The 20524-nt window shown below is 43.4% G+C and overlaps 1 protein-coding gene across 1 annotated transcript in view; it reads right to left on the bottom strand.

The window, feature by feature from the left end:
• The window catches only part of PHEX (phosphate regulating endopeptidase X-linked), a 167010-nt gene that overhangs the window by 140188 nt on the left and 6298 nt on the right, over positions 1-20524 (bottom strand). Inside the window, exons 2-3 of the mRNA XM_037512613.2 lie at positions 19259-19327; positions 13054-13215 (exon numbers count right to left, since the gene is read on the bottom strand). Coding sequence (XP_037368510.1) covers positions 13054-13215; positions 19259-19327 — 231 coding nt within the window. The remainder of the gene's footprint in view (positions 1-13053; positions 13216-19258; positions 19328-20524) is intronic.

Genomic DNA, 20524 nt, shown 5'->3' on the forward strand with positions numbered 1-20524 from the left:
ATAACAAATGTGTCCGGAATATTAAAGCTGCATTTGGATTGAAATAAAAGAAAGCAGTATAAAAATTATTCCAAATGACTCCATCAAGCACTTTAAGGACAACTGAACCTCTGGGCGCGCTGAGACATTCTAATTCCGAATATTGCGTTTCCCTTCAGGTCTCAGGGGCAGAGAGAGAAGTCTGGCCGCGTGGGCCGGCGGTGAGGCCGCTGGAGAGCGCAGCTTCGTGGGCATCCTGCCGCCCCTGGGGCCTGTGGGCCTTCAGACCTCAGCCCCAGCCACAATTGCCTCCTTTCCTCACCCAGCGCTTCCCACTCCTTCTCCACACAGACATGTTTCACTCTGGCCGCGAGCTGCAGCTTTCAAACCCCCGCTTCCTCCTCTCCCGGCTCAGGGCGGACACCACCGCCTGGGACCTCAGTTGAAACAATAGACCTGCATGTTCTCATCTACCGGCACTGATGGAGGGCCAGCGTGCCAATCCGGGGGAAGAAACAAAAGCTCTTTTCTTCCATTATTCCAGGACTTGGCCAAGGCACTGGGAAAGGTAAATTGAGAAAAATTAATCAATTACCTAGGGTGTTGCTTGGCGTCCCTTCATGTCAACAAGCAAAGCCTGTCGCCAGTGCAGTTATTTGAATGGCTCTCACCTCAGAGAGCTCACAGACCCTTCTATGGACAGCGGCTACAGTTGGGTGGTTTGGGCATCACCTTTGAAGAAATCGGCCCACTGGACCACATATTAGAATCGCCTGGGAGCACCCCAGACCATAACATCGGAACCTCTGAGGAGGGACCTGGGCATCCGTGTTCTTTCTTTTTTTTTTTTTTTTTTTTTTTTTTTTTAATAGAGGCATGTTTTTCTTTCTTTATTTGTTTATACATGCACTGGGTACAGTCAGAAGCGCGGGAGGGTGCGAGAATTCACCAGAGCCAGAGCGGGGAGCAGAACAGGCAGAAGGACCGAAGCACACTGCTGAGGGAGCAGCGGGCGGCAGGAGAGGTCTGCGCGACATGTGGGACCCTCCTCCGGTGGCCGGGAAGCAGCCGGGGATCGAACCGGCGCCGCAGAGGCTGCGGGCAGCTTTGCAACCCAGCGCTCAACCGCTGCGCCACCGGGGAGGCCCTGGGCATCCGTGTTCTTTAAGCTCCCCAGTGATTTCACTGCGCAGCCGGGGGAGAGAAGTGCAGCTCTAGAAGAGCTGCCAGGCCCGCGGCCAGCCACACAGGGCCCTTGGGGCTTGAAAGGTGGCTGGGACACAAGGACAGGTCTTGTGAGAGTAAGATGCATACTGGATTAGGAAGGCTTAGTAGAAAGGAGGGCAAAAACTCTCCTGAATATATTTTTTAATACTGCTTGCATTTTATATCCAAAATGACAACATTTTGGATATGCTGGGTTAGATAAAGGATATAATTTCAACTGTTTCCTGTTTACTTTTTAATGTGGCTATTAGAAGATGCAAGCGTATGCACCCCTATGTTTATTGCAGCATTATCTATCACAGGTAAGACTTGGAAACAACCCAAATGCCTAAAAACAGATGACTGAATCAAGAGGATGTGGTCTATATACACAATGGAACACTACTCAGCAATCAAAAAGATAAATGCATGCCATTCACAGCAACATGGATGGAGCTAGAAGGGATTATGCTCAGTGAAATAAGCCAGAAAGAAAAAGAAAATATCGGATGGTTTCACTTATAGGAGGAAAATAGGGGAACCAAATAAGGGATCGGGAAAAATAATTATAATAAATTAAAAAACAAAATGAACAGGCAACTATAAACAGAGACATTTTGAGGGGAGAGGAGGGAGAGGGATCAAAACAAGGGTGGGAAGAGCGCAAGGGACCATGGTGATGGTGCACGGGTGAATGGGTGGTGGGAATTCTATGGGGACTACACCTGAGAAAAGCAAGCAAATGTTGTCCAAAAAAGGAACAATGATGTAAAGTATATAGAAAATAAAAAAATAAATAAAAATTAAACAAACAGAAAAAAAGAAGATGCAAGCTTACAGGGGATTTACAGTTGTAAAATTACATGTGCACTGCACAGCACTGCTCTGGAAGGCCCCTCTGGAGGTGACAAGCTGCGTGACTATGGGTGAGTTACTTAACCTCTCTAAGCCTCAGTTTTCACAACTGTAAAATAGGTTAATACCACCTGGTTTTCAGGACTTTTACCCATTGCTAAAGGTCAAATCATATCTGAAAATTAATCGTAGGTCCATCACCGATAAACTGTGCAATCTTGGGCTGATTATTATCCTGTTCAGTGCTTTTGTCTCCTTATTCAAGAAATGCATAGAAATCTTACATCTTACAGGCTTGTTGGGAATTCGGCCTAGAGAGTTCAACAAATTGTAACTAAGGACTGACTGAATCAGGTCACCTCGAAGATGGCTGATCCTAGTAGCCACTTCTCTGTGTAATACACACTTACAAAGGCTCAGTTCACAATACTGAATAGAAATACCCACCATTAGTTGTAAATCGGTGGAGAAATGAGGGTTTTCCCACATTGTAAACTTGCTCGAAGACGTATCCATGCCTTCAAGTCACCGTTGAGAAGTTGGCAGAATTGAGAGTGCGAGCCCCCTAAAGCTGTCTCATCCAAGAGTTTGGAAATTAAATGGACAACTCAGTTGGGTCACGCACTCTCTGCAATTTTCTTAGTTCCCGAGCTTTGCACGCTGACCGATTATGAGTACAGTAAAGGTAAGTGACTGACCCGTTTCTCTAAGATAAATTTTCAAGGTCCAGGAATCTGAGTCATTTGCTTCTGCTATGAAATCTGGATGACCCTGGGAAGTCCCTACACAAACCCCACAGTCTCAGCTCCATGATTATTCCAGCTTCTGGCCACCAACAGCAGGAACACGTGGGGACTTGGAGGAGCTTCAGGAACCCTTACCACGAAGCTGACACGGGTACGCCTCCTCAGCGTTACCACCAAAGCCAGCTAGATTTTTCTTCCCTTTCCAAACAGTCATCCTCTTTCAGGAAGTGGCTTTTCAAAAATATGCATGCCTCATGAACAACTGCACAGGAAAATACACTTCTACACCCCAACCGTGCGAAACAGTGTGGGCCTGGGTGTGGGCTGTTTGAGAAGTGTCATTGTGGGTGGATCTGTGTCTTTCTCAGGAGGCACATATCCTGTGTCATTAGTTTGTCGAAGAACTTATATTTAGTCACAAGAGGCTAAATTTAGGTGACGGTCTTCTAAAGAAAAGTGTTTCTTTCCTCCTACAACATTCAAGCTTTTCATAACATGTTGCAATATTTACACTACAAAAATGCCCCCTCATCTGCTTTTCCACTTTTTTTTTTCAGTCAATATTCACACGCATCGCACTTCCAGGCTGTCACTCCACTTCGCCGAAAGCTCAGCGTTCCCTGCTGCAAGTCAAGAAGTCTCACAAATGGATTTCGACCTCCTTCATCCGCTCATTTCACCCGCCATCTCTCACCAACAGCTTTGTTCTTCCTTGCTGTCCCACCAAGCCAAGTTGTGTTGATTCAGTTTTTCCCTTTCACTCACGGCACCTCCAGATTTCCAGCCCCCCTCTAGCCCTACAGTGCCAAGCTCAACCAACAGTCCCTATCTCTAAGATCAGATGACAAACAAGCTCTTTCATGCGCCACATGATAGGTGCTTACGAATAAAGACAACTTTGTATATTACTATTTTCAATCACTTGCATTGTTTGCAAATATTTTTTAACTACACCATGGCCAAAAGTGTATCCTCTCGAGTTGGGCATTGACCTTCCACTCTCTGCTTTCAAAATAGGCATGTGGCCACCCTGGGCATTTTCATCTATAAATAAATTTATTCGTGGCACAGGTAATCCCACCAAGCCTGTCCTCGATGAGCTCAAGGCGTGGCATCAGCACAAACCTCCAAACACTAATCTCTGCTTCCATGTGCTATCCTTCGGAACACACATTAGCTGTCGGTAATGTGTTCATTATCCCGGGACTCCAGGCAGTAGACGGTTCAAAAATTGGGGGTGGGGAGTGCACCCGCAGGGCCATGTAATAGCCAACTCTGCTCAAAACACCTAAATTAGGAGGCTCAAAAGCCTGGAGTTAAATGAAACTACACATTCTTGAGGCCCTGGCCCAGAAATCCTTCCACAGGCAGGGGTCTTCATCTTCTCTGTACCGTACATCCCCTGAACAGGTGCCTCAAACCCACAGACCACTCTCAGAACCGTGTTTATAAGTACTTAGGAAACACCAGTTTACCGTGGAAACCAGTTATTCCGAAGCCCTGTTAACTGTTGTCTTACTGACGTCATATGTGCTACTTGATTAACTCACTAGTAACACGTAGCATTGAGTATAGCAACGCATGATTTTGAAGTGGCCATGTATGTGGAGAGTATTTCAAGACACCTGCAAGGTCTGTGAGAAGACAGGAAAAGAACACAGATTGCCACCGGTAACTAGTCAGAGGCACTGCTGATAATACCAGGCTTTGTTACCTACTTTCATAATTAAAGAACAGGCTAACAGTCTGTCAGAGGTTAGTGGGGGAAAAATGAGCTTATATTTCTATCCATGTTCCTGAAATCCACTGACAGCCATCTTGAGGGGCTGGAGGCCAGAGTTTAGGAATCCCCTCAGAATGAGGGAAAAGAGAGAAAGGAAATTGACAAGTTTTTCGAAGTGACAGGTTTTCAACCAACAGAGGAGTGTTTTTAAAATCACACGTTCCCCAATCAAAGTGTTGTTGGCCCAATTAGATTACCAAGGCCTTTTGGGGTTGGAGGTCATGATCAAGGTCTGGCAGTCAAACTTGGGAATACACACCAATATCCTGACATATTGTTCTTGCCTCCAGGCTTGTCTCTTTCAGGATCAGCCTCCTTATTTACAGGCATGTTGGGGGGAGGAGGGGAATTAGGTCACTGGATTTTACTTTAACAATGCTGATGGTTTTGTTATCAATTCAGAAACTGACATTTGTTAAGCTTCTCAGCCTCCATTGAGTGGGAATTTCTGTGATTTGTGCCAAGCGCTTCTAAAATGTTCATTTAAGGAAGGTGAGTGGAACGTGTGTACCTGTGGAAGAGCAAAAACCATAACCCGAAAAATTCAAATTTGGAAAAAGGAAAAATTTCATTGAATTCTCATGAAATTAACAGCAGAACAGGGGCTGCGGGTTGACCCCTGTGCACGAGAGGCTCCACGCATCTCACTGAATTCACCCAATGGCAACGCCAGGTAAGAAGTAGGCTCACAAAGAGGCTGCAACACAAATGAGGAACAACTGACCACCACTCTTCCTCTTTCATCAGGGCAACTCCGGCGCCTCTTGGAGCGCGTGCGAGGCCCCCAGCACAGAAAGAAAGCACCCCACAACCCACCCTGTGGCCACCCAGCCATTCACAGCGGCAGTTCTTTGTCTCCTTTCTTCAACAACTTCAACTAGCATTTTCTGAGGACCAGCTATGTGCCAGGCACTATGGTTGGTGTTGGGTCACAGTGAAAGCCCCAGATAAACAGGTTCTGGTTCTTGTGAAATTGACCAATCTTCCAAGGGGGTGGGGGGGGGGGAAAGGGGGCAGACACACATAAGTGAGAAAAATGAATAAGTAGTCACAAATGGCTTCAATTTGCAAGGTCACTAACAGCGTAACAGGATACAGAGGGACTGGAGATGGAAGCAGGAGTCTATTTTTAACAAAGGTGTGCTCTGCCCCTTGTCTATCACTGAAATAATTTGAATTCATTCCCAGAGAGCTCACCTTTCTAATGTCCTCTTCAGGGCTTGACAGCAGCACCGTCTGACAGAAATATTGATATTATCTGAGGCCCATATATAATTTTTAAATTTTCTTCTAACTAGATTTAAATAAGCAAAAAGGAAAAGGTGAGGTTGTGTTTAATAGTATATTTCATGTCACCCCATATATTTTAAAACATTAGTGTTTCAATATGCAATGAAATAAATTCAATTTATTGATAAGGTCTTTTACTTGGTTTTAAATGAAGCCTGAAATTTAGTGTATATTTGACACTTAAAGAACATATACTTAAAGAATATCTTGATTCCAGCTGGCCATAGTTCAAGTACCCAAAAGTCACACAAAGCTAGTGGCTACTGTATTGAACAGTACAGCTCTAGAGTCTTGATTATAATATGCAGTGAAACATTTCTAATGTGTAGGTTATGATTTCCTTGAAGGGTCTACAGCCATACCACCCTGAACGTACCTGATCTCATCTCATTTCCATGAAGGTAGTCTTGGGGGATTTATTAATCTCTGCACTTCTGTATCCTCCTGTGTCTAACACAATGCCTCTTGCTAGATGTGAATGAGGAAGTGTAAATTCTGGTTGCTAGTAGCAACAAACTTTTGATCAAATGGTGTTAGAAAGAACTGTGAGACAGCTTATGTCAGAGGAGAGTGAAAGAAAGAAATGTGATCCTTAATGTCAGAGTTCAGCTGCTGGGTCAACCCTTACCTGAAGTTCACATTATGACTAGACATGTAGCCAACAGATTCTCTATTGCTTAAGCCAGTTTGAGTTGGCCTACCTGTTACTTGTGGCTGAAAGCAATTGATGTGAGGAAAAATAAATGCTTACTAAATAGTCTTGTGTACACAGATTAATTAATAGAGTCAAAATGCTACACATTTTATTCTATTTGGAGTGCATTTTCCCCCAAACTAAAACGCATACAACACAGAATGAATGTAATGAATAGGTCAGGTTCTCATCAAGCACACCTAACTTATTTGCAACATTGAGCATGATGGCAAAAAGCTACATTAAAATCATGGGGAAGGGGGTCTCCTTGGTGGCACAAGGGGTTAAGACGCAACCTGTGAAGCTGTCCGCAGCCTCTGCAGCACAAGTTCGATCCCCGGCCAGGGAGAGACCCACATGGCGCAGCAGACCTCTCCTGACTCGCCCGCTGCTCCCCTCAGCAGTGTATTTCAGTCAGTCCACCTGTTCTGCTCCCCACTCTGTCTCTGGTGAATCCTCTCACCTCCCCCTCATCTCTGGCCTGTACCCCAGCTCTTGTATGCATACATAAATAAATCTAAAAAAAATTCAACTGTGTTAATTTTTTAAATAAAAAATAAAATCCTGGGGAAGAGTTTTAAAGTCAAATGCATGGAGTTGATTCAGTGTCAACCATGAAGACGAGGACATGCACAGGAGACGGGAAGGGACACACAAGGAGGAAAGCTAAGCTGCTGCCTGTCAGAATACTGGGACACATGCTTTCACATAAGCAGCCACCCCAGGCCTCTTCACTTTCTCCAGCTCTTTAGAGACAACATATCCCAGACCACACGCGCATTTGTCAAAGAAACTTTGCGAAGAAGTTCATTTCCATGTTTCAAGTGAATGTCTCCTGACAAGAAGTTGCTAACCATTTTTCATTTGACAACTCCTTTCCCCTTCCTCACACTCCCTGTCCCCGCAGCTGCCTCCCTCTCCTACCCATACTTAAGTAGTATATTGAGATTAGGAAAAACGCAAACCCGAAAAACAGTAACCTTTTCCAGTAAAACTTCATTTCGTACATGAAGTCTTTGATAAAGGCCCAAGTCCTCACACGTCGCCGCTCCGCGCACGCAGGAGGGTGGCATCGTGTGTCGTTGGGCGATTTGTTGCTTCCTGTACAGCCGCGTGAAAAAACCAGCATGGTCAGAAAAACAGGAATCTGCCCTGAGTGGGTGTGCCCAGTTGATAGAGCAGATTCATGGAGCTATCCAGGGGCTGAGTTTTCAACAGGAATCGAGTCCAACACAACGGTGGGTCACTCCTTCCTTCGCACCTCCCTTCCACCCCCCCACCGTCCTTCCCAGCCCGAGAGCAGCGATTTTAGAGAACTTCACGATGCCAAGGCTCACGTTGGTAAGTCACCAAACTGTGTTCGTGGTACGAGAAAATGACAATCCACTGCCTTCGACAACCTGAACTTCCTAATTATCAGATGACTTTACAGAAGACAATTTGGCTAGGATCGTTTACAGGAAAAAATGAGATTGTCAGGGGGTTGCTTAATTATGAGAACCATTTGCATCTCAGCCAGGTATTTACAAATCAATCACTTATCTAGGAATCGCAATCAGCTTTCTCTGCTCATTAATGCACAGCCCCTACTTCGTCTTATTTTCTTGCTGTTGCTGTCTGCACTTGAACATAATATAATATACTGCATCTCTTTACAAAATATTGGCAAAGACTGCTCTTCCATAATAGAGATGAGCTGGCCCTACCTGCAGTCATCTGTCTTCTGCTTGACACGAGTGTTCTATCTCACTCATGGCCTCAGGTTTCCTAAGTGCTCATTTGCAAAATTTTCATCTGGCCACTCAGAAGCAAAGCGTGCTGTATCATCTTCATGGCCACATAAAGACAAATTTGAGAGCTTTTGTAGGAAGGAAATTTTAAGGCATTCAAACATGTGACTACACTACACTCAGTATTTTTTTAACCCTGTTTCTTGGAGAAAACAAGAAATAATTGTATTTTCCAAGTAGAGAGTCGAGTCTTATATACCATTTCAAGAAAAAATTCATGAAGCCTGGTTGCTGACATCTATAGAGGGCAATTTTTCATCAGCCAGGTCTGTCAAATCCATTTTATTTCTCAAATTGGACAGGCATATCTGTGTGTTCTCTATCAGCCATAAGAAAATGGTTTTCTTTTGATTGGTAGCATTGGGTTTTATTTTTGGATGTTCTCTCTTTTTATCAAGGATGAGGAAAAACATCTAGGTGGTATTCAATATTTTTGTGAGAGCACATGATATTTACAAAAGACCAGAATAAATCTTGAAGTATTCGATAGACTTTACTTCATGAACCTTAGAACTGTCTTTGAGACAAAAAGGAATCACGAAGGACAAATATTTATTGAGGACCTGCTACATGCCAGTTACTGGACTGGGGAATTTATATAGGTCATCTCCTTCAGTCCTCACAAACCCTTTGAAATGGGTCTTCTTATCTCCATTTGAGAGATCAGAAAACTGAATAGGTGAGATAAATAACTGGCCAAAAGTGACACAGATGATTCAAATCTATCTCTGTGCTAAGTGGTTGACAATGAGGAAAAATCTGGAAACAACCTAAATGGTGACACGAGAGTTAAATAAATTATATCCATACAAAAGCAGTCATGGCAAATGCTAATAGAGATCTATTTTTACTGACACAAAAAGATGTTAACATGTCAAGTGAAAACAGCAGTTTATGAAAATAGAATATACTATATAGTCCTTTATAAAATATATATATAATTTTATATGTATATTTGCATTTAAAAAATTATCACTAGATGGTGGGATTTGATGTTTCTTCCTGTTATTCGTAAACAGCTCTTCTACAATGACCTTGCATTACCCAGATGGTTGATGGATAGGAAGGTAGAATGAGAGATATGTAGATACACAGATTAGAGAATAGAGATAAACTGAAGATCTGATGTTTAAAAAAAGATGGTATTTGAAAAGCTCTACATACTTTAAGGATATCTAATCATCTGTAAATACTTGCAGAGTTCAGAAAAATATAAATCTGCATATCTACCATATCTACCATCTTCTATCTATCTATATATGTACAGATATATACATAATGAAACAATGTAGATTTACAGATAGAGCAAATGTAGCAAAAGAACAATCAGGAATCTGGGTAAAGGGCTTAAGGGGGTACCTTATGCTATTCTTGCACCTTTCTGTATGTTTGAATGACCTCAAAATTTAAACTTAAAGATTTTGTTAGACAGAGAAAGACAAATACTGTATGATTTCACTCATGTGGAAAATATGGAAACAAAGCAAAGGAGCAAACAAAACAAAATCAAACCCTTCGACACAGAAAGGTCGCCGGAGGGGATGGGGGTGAGGGCCTTGTGAAATGGGTAAAGGGTCAAGTGCACGGTGATGGATGGAAACTAGACTTTTGGTGGTGAGCATGCAGAATTACAATGCTGAACACCTGAAACTTAGATAATGTTGGAAACCAACGTTACTTCAATAAAACAATTATTTAAATAAAAGAATAAATACATATTGTATATTTCAAACATATACAGCAGGCACCACGATGATACTATCTTACAAAGACACCTTACTCCACCATTTGCTCTCCTTGGCACTTGAAGACCCCTATGATGACTTTGCAAATTTATCCTTCACAGTGCTTGTCACGGAATAACTTGATGTTATTTGGTTGTGACTTTACCAGAGCAAAGAAATAAATGGGAGTTCTCCCATTTCATTTCATGAGACCAACACAATCTTGATCACAGAATAGGACAAACCTGGCACCCAGAAATCCATGGACCAATATGAATGGCAAATATAGACACAAATGTATGCAACAAATACTAGCTTATTCAATTCTGGCAGTGTCACCAAAGAAAATAATAAGCCATTCATAGGGTTCATTTCAAGATTATGACAAGTGCAGCATGGGAAAATCTAGAGACATTAAAAGACTCCATCGGAGTCCCTTGATAGATTGTAAAGGGAAATTTTTCTTGAGCAACGCCTTTTGCAAACTAAGGCTTCCAGAACACAATAAAGAATACCTATTATAAGCAAAGAGAAATGGGGGGGGGACATTGAGGCATTATTACTCAAGCTAGGCATAAGAAAATATACCCATTACCATTGCTGTCACTCAGCACTCCTCTGAAGGTTCTAGCCAATGGAATAAAGGTAAAGGGAGAGACAAAATTATAATGACTTCTTAATTTTAGGACCACCTGCCTAATAATCCTAAAGAAACCACCAAAAAAACCACATTGATTAATAAAACAGTTCTAATCAAACTCAATATAGAAACATCAAAGCTTTACACCAGTCATCAGGGCTTGACAAACTTTATCCAGCTTTGCTGGCCGTGCGGTCTCTGTAACAACTATTCAAGTAGCACAGTTACTGAAACAGAATGCATCTGACTTTCTTCCAATAAAACTCTATTTACAAAAATGGTGGGCTAGATTGGGCCCACAACCATAGTTTGCTGACCTCTATACCACAAAAAAACAATTGAGAGAAAAGCCACCACTTAAAACAGCAAGAAAATAGAGAAAGATGTAGAAATAATTCCCTAAAGAGCAATTTAGCTATATGCATCAAAACTAAATTGTGGATGTTCTTTCAACACAGCAATTACATTTCTGGGAATTTATCCTAAGGATGCATTTAGGTAAGGACATAGGGATGTGTATATATGGATATTTATTAGTGCTGTTACTAATAAGAAAGGACATCTACTGACATAATCTGCGTCTTTGAGGAATACATCGTTTTTTAAAGCAGGTTACAGAGTATCCTGCTTTAAAACTCATCATACAGGCTAATTTTTTTAATGTATGGGTTATGCATGAGGTTACCCACGCATTCATACCCACGCATGGAAAAAAACTGGAAATATACATATTCCATTGTTTTATTACCAGTTATTCCCAGGGATAGTTAATGGTGACTTTCTCCTCACTTTTTGCATATTATTTTTGCTCTTTTGTGTTTTCCCAAATGAGCCTGGAAATAACATTTTCATTTTTCAAAGCAGCAAGTGAAACACCCCCTATGCTGCTATTGAACAATTACCCTCATGTCTCTGAATTTTGAAGGAGTCCAAAAGCAGTATTCTCCTCAAAGAGCACACATCAATGGTGATTTTAATTTCTACCATTAAGACATCTCCACAAAGTTCTGTGAATTATTGTAACTGCTTCATGCCCTGGAGATAGAAATCTTTTGGCTACAGCTAACGTAAAAGGAGCATCTCCCTGGCAAATGCAGTATTTCTTATCCAGGATGGTGTGTGCAAGTGTGTATGGACACGCCCGCACGTACATCTATCTGCCCAGGAAGAAAAGAAGCCAGAGAAGGGAACAAGAAATAGGCAGGAACAGTGAGTGAAGGACCAATCTGAGTTAATATAAATATTAGTAAATTCGTTCCTCCAGGACTTATTTATGGTTCTAGGGCACAGGAAATTCACCCACTGGGTTAGGGGAAAGCCCCGACATTCTTGCAAATTCTCATGGATGACTTAGAAAAACTAAGTTTGGGTCTCCTAGTAGAAACACTCAATCCATCTGATGGGCATCTAGTTGTGAAATGTAAGCACAATTTTCCTTGTAACTGACAACATGTATCTAACTATTTTGCTAATCCTTTCACTTGTTATACTATAAGTTGCTATCTCTAAGTTGCTACATATTTAATTATCATGTACTCAAAATCTTGCAAAAATGGAAATAGACAAGAAAAATAATGACTGGTGTAACTTCTCAGAACTTCTCTGTAGGTGCTATATCTCACAGCTATCAAAAAGAGAAGGAAAAAAACACATTACTTTTGCCTTCTCGCCACAGTTACCTTATTTGGCTTTGAAATGTTCCCCCTTCCCTCCTGAAGTGGCTTTTTCCAGTAGCTCAGAATAAAAGTTAGATCTGACATACACAGAGGATCCTCTAATAAGGACATTTCCACATCTGGGAGGGAGAGAGGGAGGACATGCGCATGTGAATGTGTGTGCTTGAGCTTGCTGCTAAAGGCCCTGTGAGAAAAGAGTCTTCCCAAAGCCAAATTAGAAGTTAACAGGAACAATATGACAAAGACAAGGTCATCCAGAGTTCTCAACTGTGACGTCAACAAACGATTAGGTGTTAAGTACATTTTGTAAGCCATGAAAACCCAGGACACAATGAGCAAGTGATGAAGTTTAGGAGGAACACAACAAACGTGCGTATGTTGATGTAGCATAACTTTTACTAACTGCTCCTTTGCTCCCAAACTCAGTCCAATGCTTTTCATCCTTCAGCAGTAGAACTTATTATCAAATGCAAACATAACCTATGCTAGGCTTGCGTTGAGATCTGGGAGACTAGAATCCCGCGACTGCCAATCTTCCATTTTAACAAATCTTGGAAATGAATTTCACATAGTTAAAAAGTGAGCTGCCATGCTTCAAATCCAAAACTATTTTGTTCATGTCAAATATTGCTCTCTTAGAGTGCATCATCACATCCCCGTAGAAACTTACCCTTCAACTTGAGGTCGACATTGTGTCTCAGCCAAGGATAAACTCCGTAGCTTGGCATATCTTCAGGAATTGGATTCTTGTCTATCCAACCATCACAAGCGAATCGGAAGAAATTATCACAAGGGTTCACAGATAGATTTACTTTACTCAAGATGGCAGCAGCTATTTCAAAAGAAAATCATAGGATTAATGACACACACTGAACATTGTGTACTGTTCTTTTCCAAATTAAACAACTTTTCATATCAACCAGTTCCGAAGGCTTGGCTTTTACATTTCCCCTCAAATGACTCCCTGAGTCAACTTCACCATATTAAATTACTGGATTCAGAGCGAGTGGGTAAAAGTTTCATGGTATTATTGTTATTGGTTTTCACAGGACCACCCCTAACATCTGTGGAGGATGGGACTGGAATACAAAATGAATCCCATGGTGAATTGTCCGCAAAGATGCATGTGACATTTTCTTCCATGCCTCTCTTGCTCCCACAAGATGGCTCTAGCCCTCTTTACAGACACATCACCCAAAGCAGTGATAGTGAAGGTAAAGATCAACAGCTGGGACTACATCAAATTAAAGAGCTTCTGCACAGCAAAAGAGACAGTAACCAAAACAAAGAGAAACCCCACCAACTGGGAGAACATTTTTGCACCCAACACTAATGATAAAGGACTGATCACAAAAATCTGCAAAGAGCTGATGAGACTCAACAAAAACAAAGAAAATAATCCAGTCAAAAAAATGAGCAGAAGAGCTAAAAAGAAACTTCTCCAAAGAGGAAATGCAAATGGCCAACAGGCATATGAAAAAATGTTCAACATCACTTGTAATCAGGGAAATGCAAATCAAAACTACCATGAGATACCATCTGACACCAGTGAGAATGGCACATACTGAAAAAACTAGCAACAACAAGTGTTGGTGAGGATGTGGAGAAAAAGGAACTCTCCTGCACTGCTGGTGGGAGTGCAAACTGGTCCAACCACTATGGAGAGCTGTGTGGAGATTTCTTGACCTACTAAACATAGAGCTTTCATATGATCCAGCAATTCCACTCCTAGGTATTTACCCAAAGGACACAGAAATATTAATTCCAAAGAGCACCTGCACCCCTATGTTTATAGCAGCACTGTTTACAATAGCTAAGCTTTGGAAACAACCCAAATGCCCAAAAATAGATGACTGGATCAAGAAGATGTGGTACATATACACCATGGAATATTACTCAGCATTCAAAAAAGATAAACACATGCAATTTGCAGCAACATGGATGGAGCTGGAAGGGATCATGCTCAGCAAAATAAGCCAGAAAGAAAAAGAAAAATAACGGATGGTCTCACTCATAGCAGGAATTTAGAAAACCTAAATAAGGGACCAGGAAAATGAATGACTATAAGAAAGTGAAAATCAAAATCAACAAGCAACTATAGACCAGAGACACACTGCAGTGGGCAGTGGGGGAGGAGAAGAGGGATTAGGGTCAGAAAAAGGGGGTGGGAATTGTATGGGGAATATAACCCAAATGAAAATGCATACATTAGGCAAAAATGAAAAATGATGTAAGAATTATATAAAATAAAATAATTCATAAAAAAATAAAGGAGGATATCCGGTTAAAAAAAAAAAAAGATGGCTCTAGCATTCGTCTCTCATCAAGGTTTCACTCTGGGCTGCCTTGTGACTTACAGGAACAGACCTCAAGTTTCAAAGCTAGGCTTAAAGAGGCCTTGAACTTTTCATGTAAACTCCCTCTGAAAGGAGCTTTGACGCCACCCTCTGAAGAAGCCTCCTGGAGGAGGTAAGGCACATGGAGGAGGACCAAGCCAGCGCCGCCTGCCAGGCATGTACACGTGGATCTGTTGGGAGTGGGGGGATCACAGACATGTGAGTCCATCTTGGACCTTTCGGGCCAGGCGACCCTCCAGCTGAATGCAGCTACAAGAACGAGCCTAGGCAACATCGGCAGGGAAGCCCCTGTGGAACCCACACAACCGTGAAATAGGAAATGGCTCTCGTGTCAGGCCTCTAAGCTTTGGAGTGGTTTGTTCTCCAGCAAAGGCCACCTGAAATAGAGGCCTGCATGTCATCTCTAAATATTTAAAAGCTATTTGTAATTAAAAGCTATTTTTAGCTTTTTTTAAAAGGTATATTTAAAAGCTATTTTTAAAAGGTATATTTGTACTATACCTTCATCAAGATCGGAAACGCTGGGTGAGATTTCTTGACAAATGAACCCCTGGAAGCAACCCACATAGGCCCTCAAATATGGCTTGGGGTCCTCCAGCAGGGAATTTGGGGATACTGGAGAGAGCTGTTGACTTGGCCCCACAGACTCCTTGCTAGGAGAGCGGCATGGCCAGAGGAGGACAAAGTGGGGCATGGAAAACAAGGGGCCCAGGGCGGGCTCCCTCACTCAGGTCTAAGAGCAGAACTGAGATTAAGTTAATGGGAAGACACGCTAGGCTGAGTGACACTTTTCTGCCTTCATAAGCCCTCACACAATTACATATTGAAGACAGTGCACAGCGCGTGTTTGTGCATTCCCAAATATGTATCCCCGGGCTTTAAAAAAAGAAATCTCTCATTACAAACCGAGAAGCTTCCAAAATCCCTAATACTGAGCTCCAGCTCTCTTCCAACTGTCCTACAATCGCTGGCTGCCACTCAAGCACAAAGATGTGCACCAACTGATTCTTTTTAAAGGCAGCCAATATTTTAATGACATTGGAAGGATGACATGCCGGGTCATTTTCATCCTTTAATTAATGCCAGAACACATTTCTATTTGAAGTAATGAGAATCCAATGAGTTGTCAGCTAAATATGAATGAATTGACCAAAAAAAAGAGTGTAATCTGCATATATTTGGACACGCCTATCACCACTTGGTTTCTTGTGTGCTTCCTCCAGGGTTCAGAGCCACACTAGCTCTTTCTCTAGCCTGGACTTTTTATGAAAACTCCAAACAGCTTTTTGTCCTGGGTGAAATGAATGATCTACAAATGTCCCAATTTCTATGGGATTTCAAACTCCCACCGATTTTAACCCACCACCAAAAAAAAAGCAAAAAATTGGTTTCGAAGTTTGATAAATTTAAAATTGACTTCTTAGCGTTCCCTTTCAGAACTAACTCGATTGTCTCCAATTACAACATTGCTGCCAGCTACTATTTGACCAATAATAATTAATATGCAAATATGCTAGGACACACAACATCTTCATTGCGGTTTGTATTTATCATTATTCTGGCTGTGCAGCCACAGGAGGAATCTGCTATGTGACACCTTGGGGCCGAGGATCAGGCAAGCTTCACTCCACACAATATTTACAGTCACACACCGGAAACCCTGCAGGCATTTTTAGTCACATAAGCACAAAGCTTTTGGCTGCCTTCCCAAACTCCCCCCTCCGCCCCACCATGTATCCTTTCCTCAGTATCCTCGCAGGTACCTAGCAAAACTGCAAGGTCAGCCCTGACCTCAGCCCTGCTGCAAAGAGGGGGAATGCATCCTGCACACGGCATCTGGAAGCAAGCCTGCCCAGCGGGGAGCCAGCGCCAGCCTCCCAGTCCATCATTCATCACTCACAGCGGGCACAGGGCTGCGTCTCCTGCAGGGGATAAGGCCACTTTGAATTGCAAGGGACACCATGGTCAAGATACACTAAAACGCCTGCACCCCTACTAAGTGCCATGGAGCAAACCCAGGGAGGCTTGATTTAATAAAAGGATTATGATGATGAAGGAAATCTGTAGAAGGCCAGGTTCCCCTCAAGTCCTTGCGTATAAAGTCAATCATCACGCCGTCTCCAACAAGTTGCTTTTGTAGTACAAGCGAGGGCACCTGCACAGAGCAGCCTGTGTTTTGTTTTGTTTTGTTTTGTTTTGTTTTGCTTAAGATGAATCAGGACTTCAGGGAGAGGGTGGTCGTGATAAACAAATGAAGAATAAAATCATTAATATTGATAATATTGAGCATTGCCTCTGACTCAGCAACTATGCTAAGACTTTGCAGGCAGAATAGCATCAGCACAGACTCTGGAGCCAGACTACCTGGGCTCGAACCCAGCCACGCCGAATAGTATCTATGAAACCTCTGGCTGGTTACTTAACTTCTCGGTGTCTTCGTCTGCTCACCTGTAAATGGGAATAATGACAGTACCCCGCTGGATCTTCACGAGAAGTAAATGAGCAAATACGTGTAAAGTTCTTAGAACAGTTGTCAGGCGCAGGGTCTATAAATCAGTTTCCACATAAAATACAGGATGGGCGTTGAAGTTCCAACTGTATATAAATGACTACTTTCGGAGTGTAAGTATCAACTGTTGCATGGGACATACTTGTGCAGAAAAAAAAGGAGTCACTGTACATCTGCAATTCAAATTTAACTGAGCATCCTGGATGTCCATAGCTGACTGTGGCCGCATGCATATAAACTTTGCTATAACAACCCCACAGACACTCAACTGAAACTCTTGAGGCCAGATATGTTTCTGAGCTCATAAATTTTCAGATTTTTGAAAAGTAACACCACACTTCTACTACAGATGATATGATTCCTCCAGCAAAGCCTGGAGTGACACTCCGGAAGCAAGAGCATTACTAAATCCTATGGGGCTAGATGCACAGTTTCATAGCAGGGTAAACAAAGCTGAAAACTGCCTCACCTAAGGCACAGTTTTGCCATCAGAGAAATCGAGGTCACATCCCATTTTGCCAGCTGAAAGTTCAGCTGCTCTCTGGTGTGGGGATAAGGGCGGAGCATTGTGGAACTGGGTTCCTGCTCCCACCATCATTATTTTCTTCTATTCTCACAACTGGTATGATGAGTAAAAACTGAGATTCCCATTTTACAGATGATGAAACTGAGGCTTGGGATGATTATGTATTTAGGCCCAGATCCTGTGTGCTGTCAGTCGCCAGCTCAGGCTTCAAGCCACTAGCCATCAACCCTTGCCCACCCTCATTAGCATACACTTTCCGGTTTTCCTTCTTTGCAGTCTTCCTCAAGCTGTGATCTTGAAAGAGATGAGGAAGGAGATGGAGAAGAGAAGGAGGGAGAGTTATAGAGAGGAGGCACTTCAGAAGTGGTTGGCACCTGCTCAGAAAAGGTCCAGAAAGCCGTCAAGCACTTCCGTCTCCTGAACTTTCCAACCACATACCCCCCAGCTCTGCACCTTCCACAGACCCCCGAGTATAATGAGGCTCACGTTATGCTACAGAAGACTGTATCCGTGGTGAACCTTTTGCTATAGAAACAGCAAAATAGGTACTTTCTTCAACACTAGCAAGTCATTCACCAACAGTGAAAACTAAAAACAGAATATCAAGGCCAAACACCCTAGCTGGCAGGAGGCGACATTATTAAATGTCATTCTGTACGTTTTACTCCTGTGTCAAAAATCCCAAATTTCACACATGTACAAGAGCCCAGCCCAGCAAAAGTACAAGGAACGTGAGGTCTAAACCTGCCCTCTGCTTGCCCCACATGCAGCCCAGCCCACTCCAGGCCCCACTCTCCCCACCGGAGAAACCCCTGGTCACGCTGGCAAGAAGGAAGAGTCTGGGAATTTCCAAATCTTCCTCACTCTTCCAGGAAGGAGACCAAGAATGGGGTGGGGTGCTGGGATACTGGGCCTGCAAATCTCAGCCCTCACACTGATTAACAGAGGGAACCTAGTAGTTGCGGCAAAACTGAGGCAACTTTCAGTACACATCTTCACCTTCGGGTACCCAGTGACACACAGCCCAGTCACCTCAAGAAAAATCTGACCTGCAACATGGACTGGAAGGATCCCAGGGCACTGCTGGGGCCGGAGAAGGATGGGCTCACAGAGGGCTGGTGCTTAGACATGGACAGGTCAGGCCCACGGACCAGAAGATTCAGAGAGCCTGCTTCAGAGAAAAGGACTCCACATCTCGCTGAGGCCCTAGGGAGGGTCTCCAGTGAGGCCTTTCCACCTCCCGAACCCCTTCCTGATACCACAGAACTTGGAATATAGCACAGCTGCTTTTGTGAGGAAACAGGAAAGGTAGGCCCCACTGCTTCACACCCAGACTTGAAAGTAAACTGAAAATTTTAACAAAATTGCATTTGGTACTTGGTAAACCTCAAGCAAACAGAACCCTAAAAATACTACCTGTTTTTTCTTCCACTCCCTGAGGTACCATAATTATAACCTGACACAGGATGGAAAAAGGACTTACCAGCTTCGATGCACTCTGGCTTCAGGCAGTATTCCTGTTTGGCTTGGAAACTTAAGAAACCTTGGCTCACTGAAAAAAACAGACCAAAATAAAACAATTATTGGCATGTAGTAGGGCACCATCAGGTAACCCCCTTTAGCAGCCTGTGCCAAGTTTTGGTGTCAGGTCGCCCACTGCAGTTGTTATAGAGCAACCCCGATATTAAACGGGTTCCTGGCTGTGGGTCCTCACCCGCGTGCTTTAAAGGGACTTATGAATACTCCACTACAGACACACATAAAAGGTTCATAAAAGGTTTATTTACAAGAGAAAAGGAAATAAGGAAAATGTACAACTCAGGGAGAAAATAGGGAAATAAAGTCTTTCATGCGTCCTACCCGATCCGCCGACCTGGAAACCCAAAGTCACTCTCCGAGCTGGCCGGATGCTGCGAGCTGGTGGAGAGCCAAAATGGGGGATCCCCAAAGCCCACGTGTCTGCCTTTTGTATCCACCTGGCTGCTTAACCCCACCCTCAGGTCCCAGCCACCTTCCCTTTGGTGGTGATGGGATTTGGAGTTCCCAGTGTCTTTGACTTTGACCTGGGGTGGGGGTGGAGTCCACAAAGCCTGTATGGAATTAGCTTTGGGACAGCCTTTTCCCCCTAACACAGTGTTTACAGGAAGCTCAACACTCCAGTAGGCTAGGTGGCGCACATCCTGACTCCGGTCACTGGCTAGATAACGGCGGTGGGACTCTGGGTTGCCGTGAGACTTGGTTCTCTCGTAGTGTCACAAGAATGGGGTATAAGTAGATCAAAGCTGCTCAGAGTAGGGGCCATGGGTGGCCCAGCAGCAGCAGCAACAGCACCTGCTAGGGAGAAATGCAAATTACTGAACCCTGCCCAGCCCTCCCCCCATCTAAGGGTGGGGCCCAGCCATTGTGTTTTGTTGTTTTTTGGGGGTTTTTTGTAACATTTTTTTTTATAGAGGCATGTTTTCTTTCTTTCTTTGTTTTGTTTATACATGCACTGGGTACAGTCAGAAGTGAGAGAATTCACCAGAGCCAGAGCGGGGAGCAGAGCAGGCAGAAGGACCAAGGTACACTGCTGAGGGGAGCAGCGGGCGGCAGGAGAGGTCTGCGCGCCATGTGGGACCCTCCTCTGGTGGCCGGGGAGCAGCCGGGAATCGAACAGGCGCCGCAGTGGCTGCGGGCAGCTTCGCAACCCAGCAATCAACAGCTGCGCCACCGGGGAGGCCCCCAGCAATTGTGTTTTAACCAGGCCTCC

This window comes from Talpa occidentalis, unplaced genomic scaffold, assembly GCF_014898055.3.
Source record: "Talpa occidentalis isolate TD23 unplaced genomic scaffold, MPIMG_talOcc4v2.1 talOcc4.15, whole genome shotgun sequence".
Classification (NCBI taxonomy): Eukaryota; Metazoa; Chordata; class Mammalia; order Eulipotyphla; family Talpidae; genus Talpa; species Talpa occidentalis.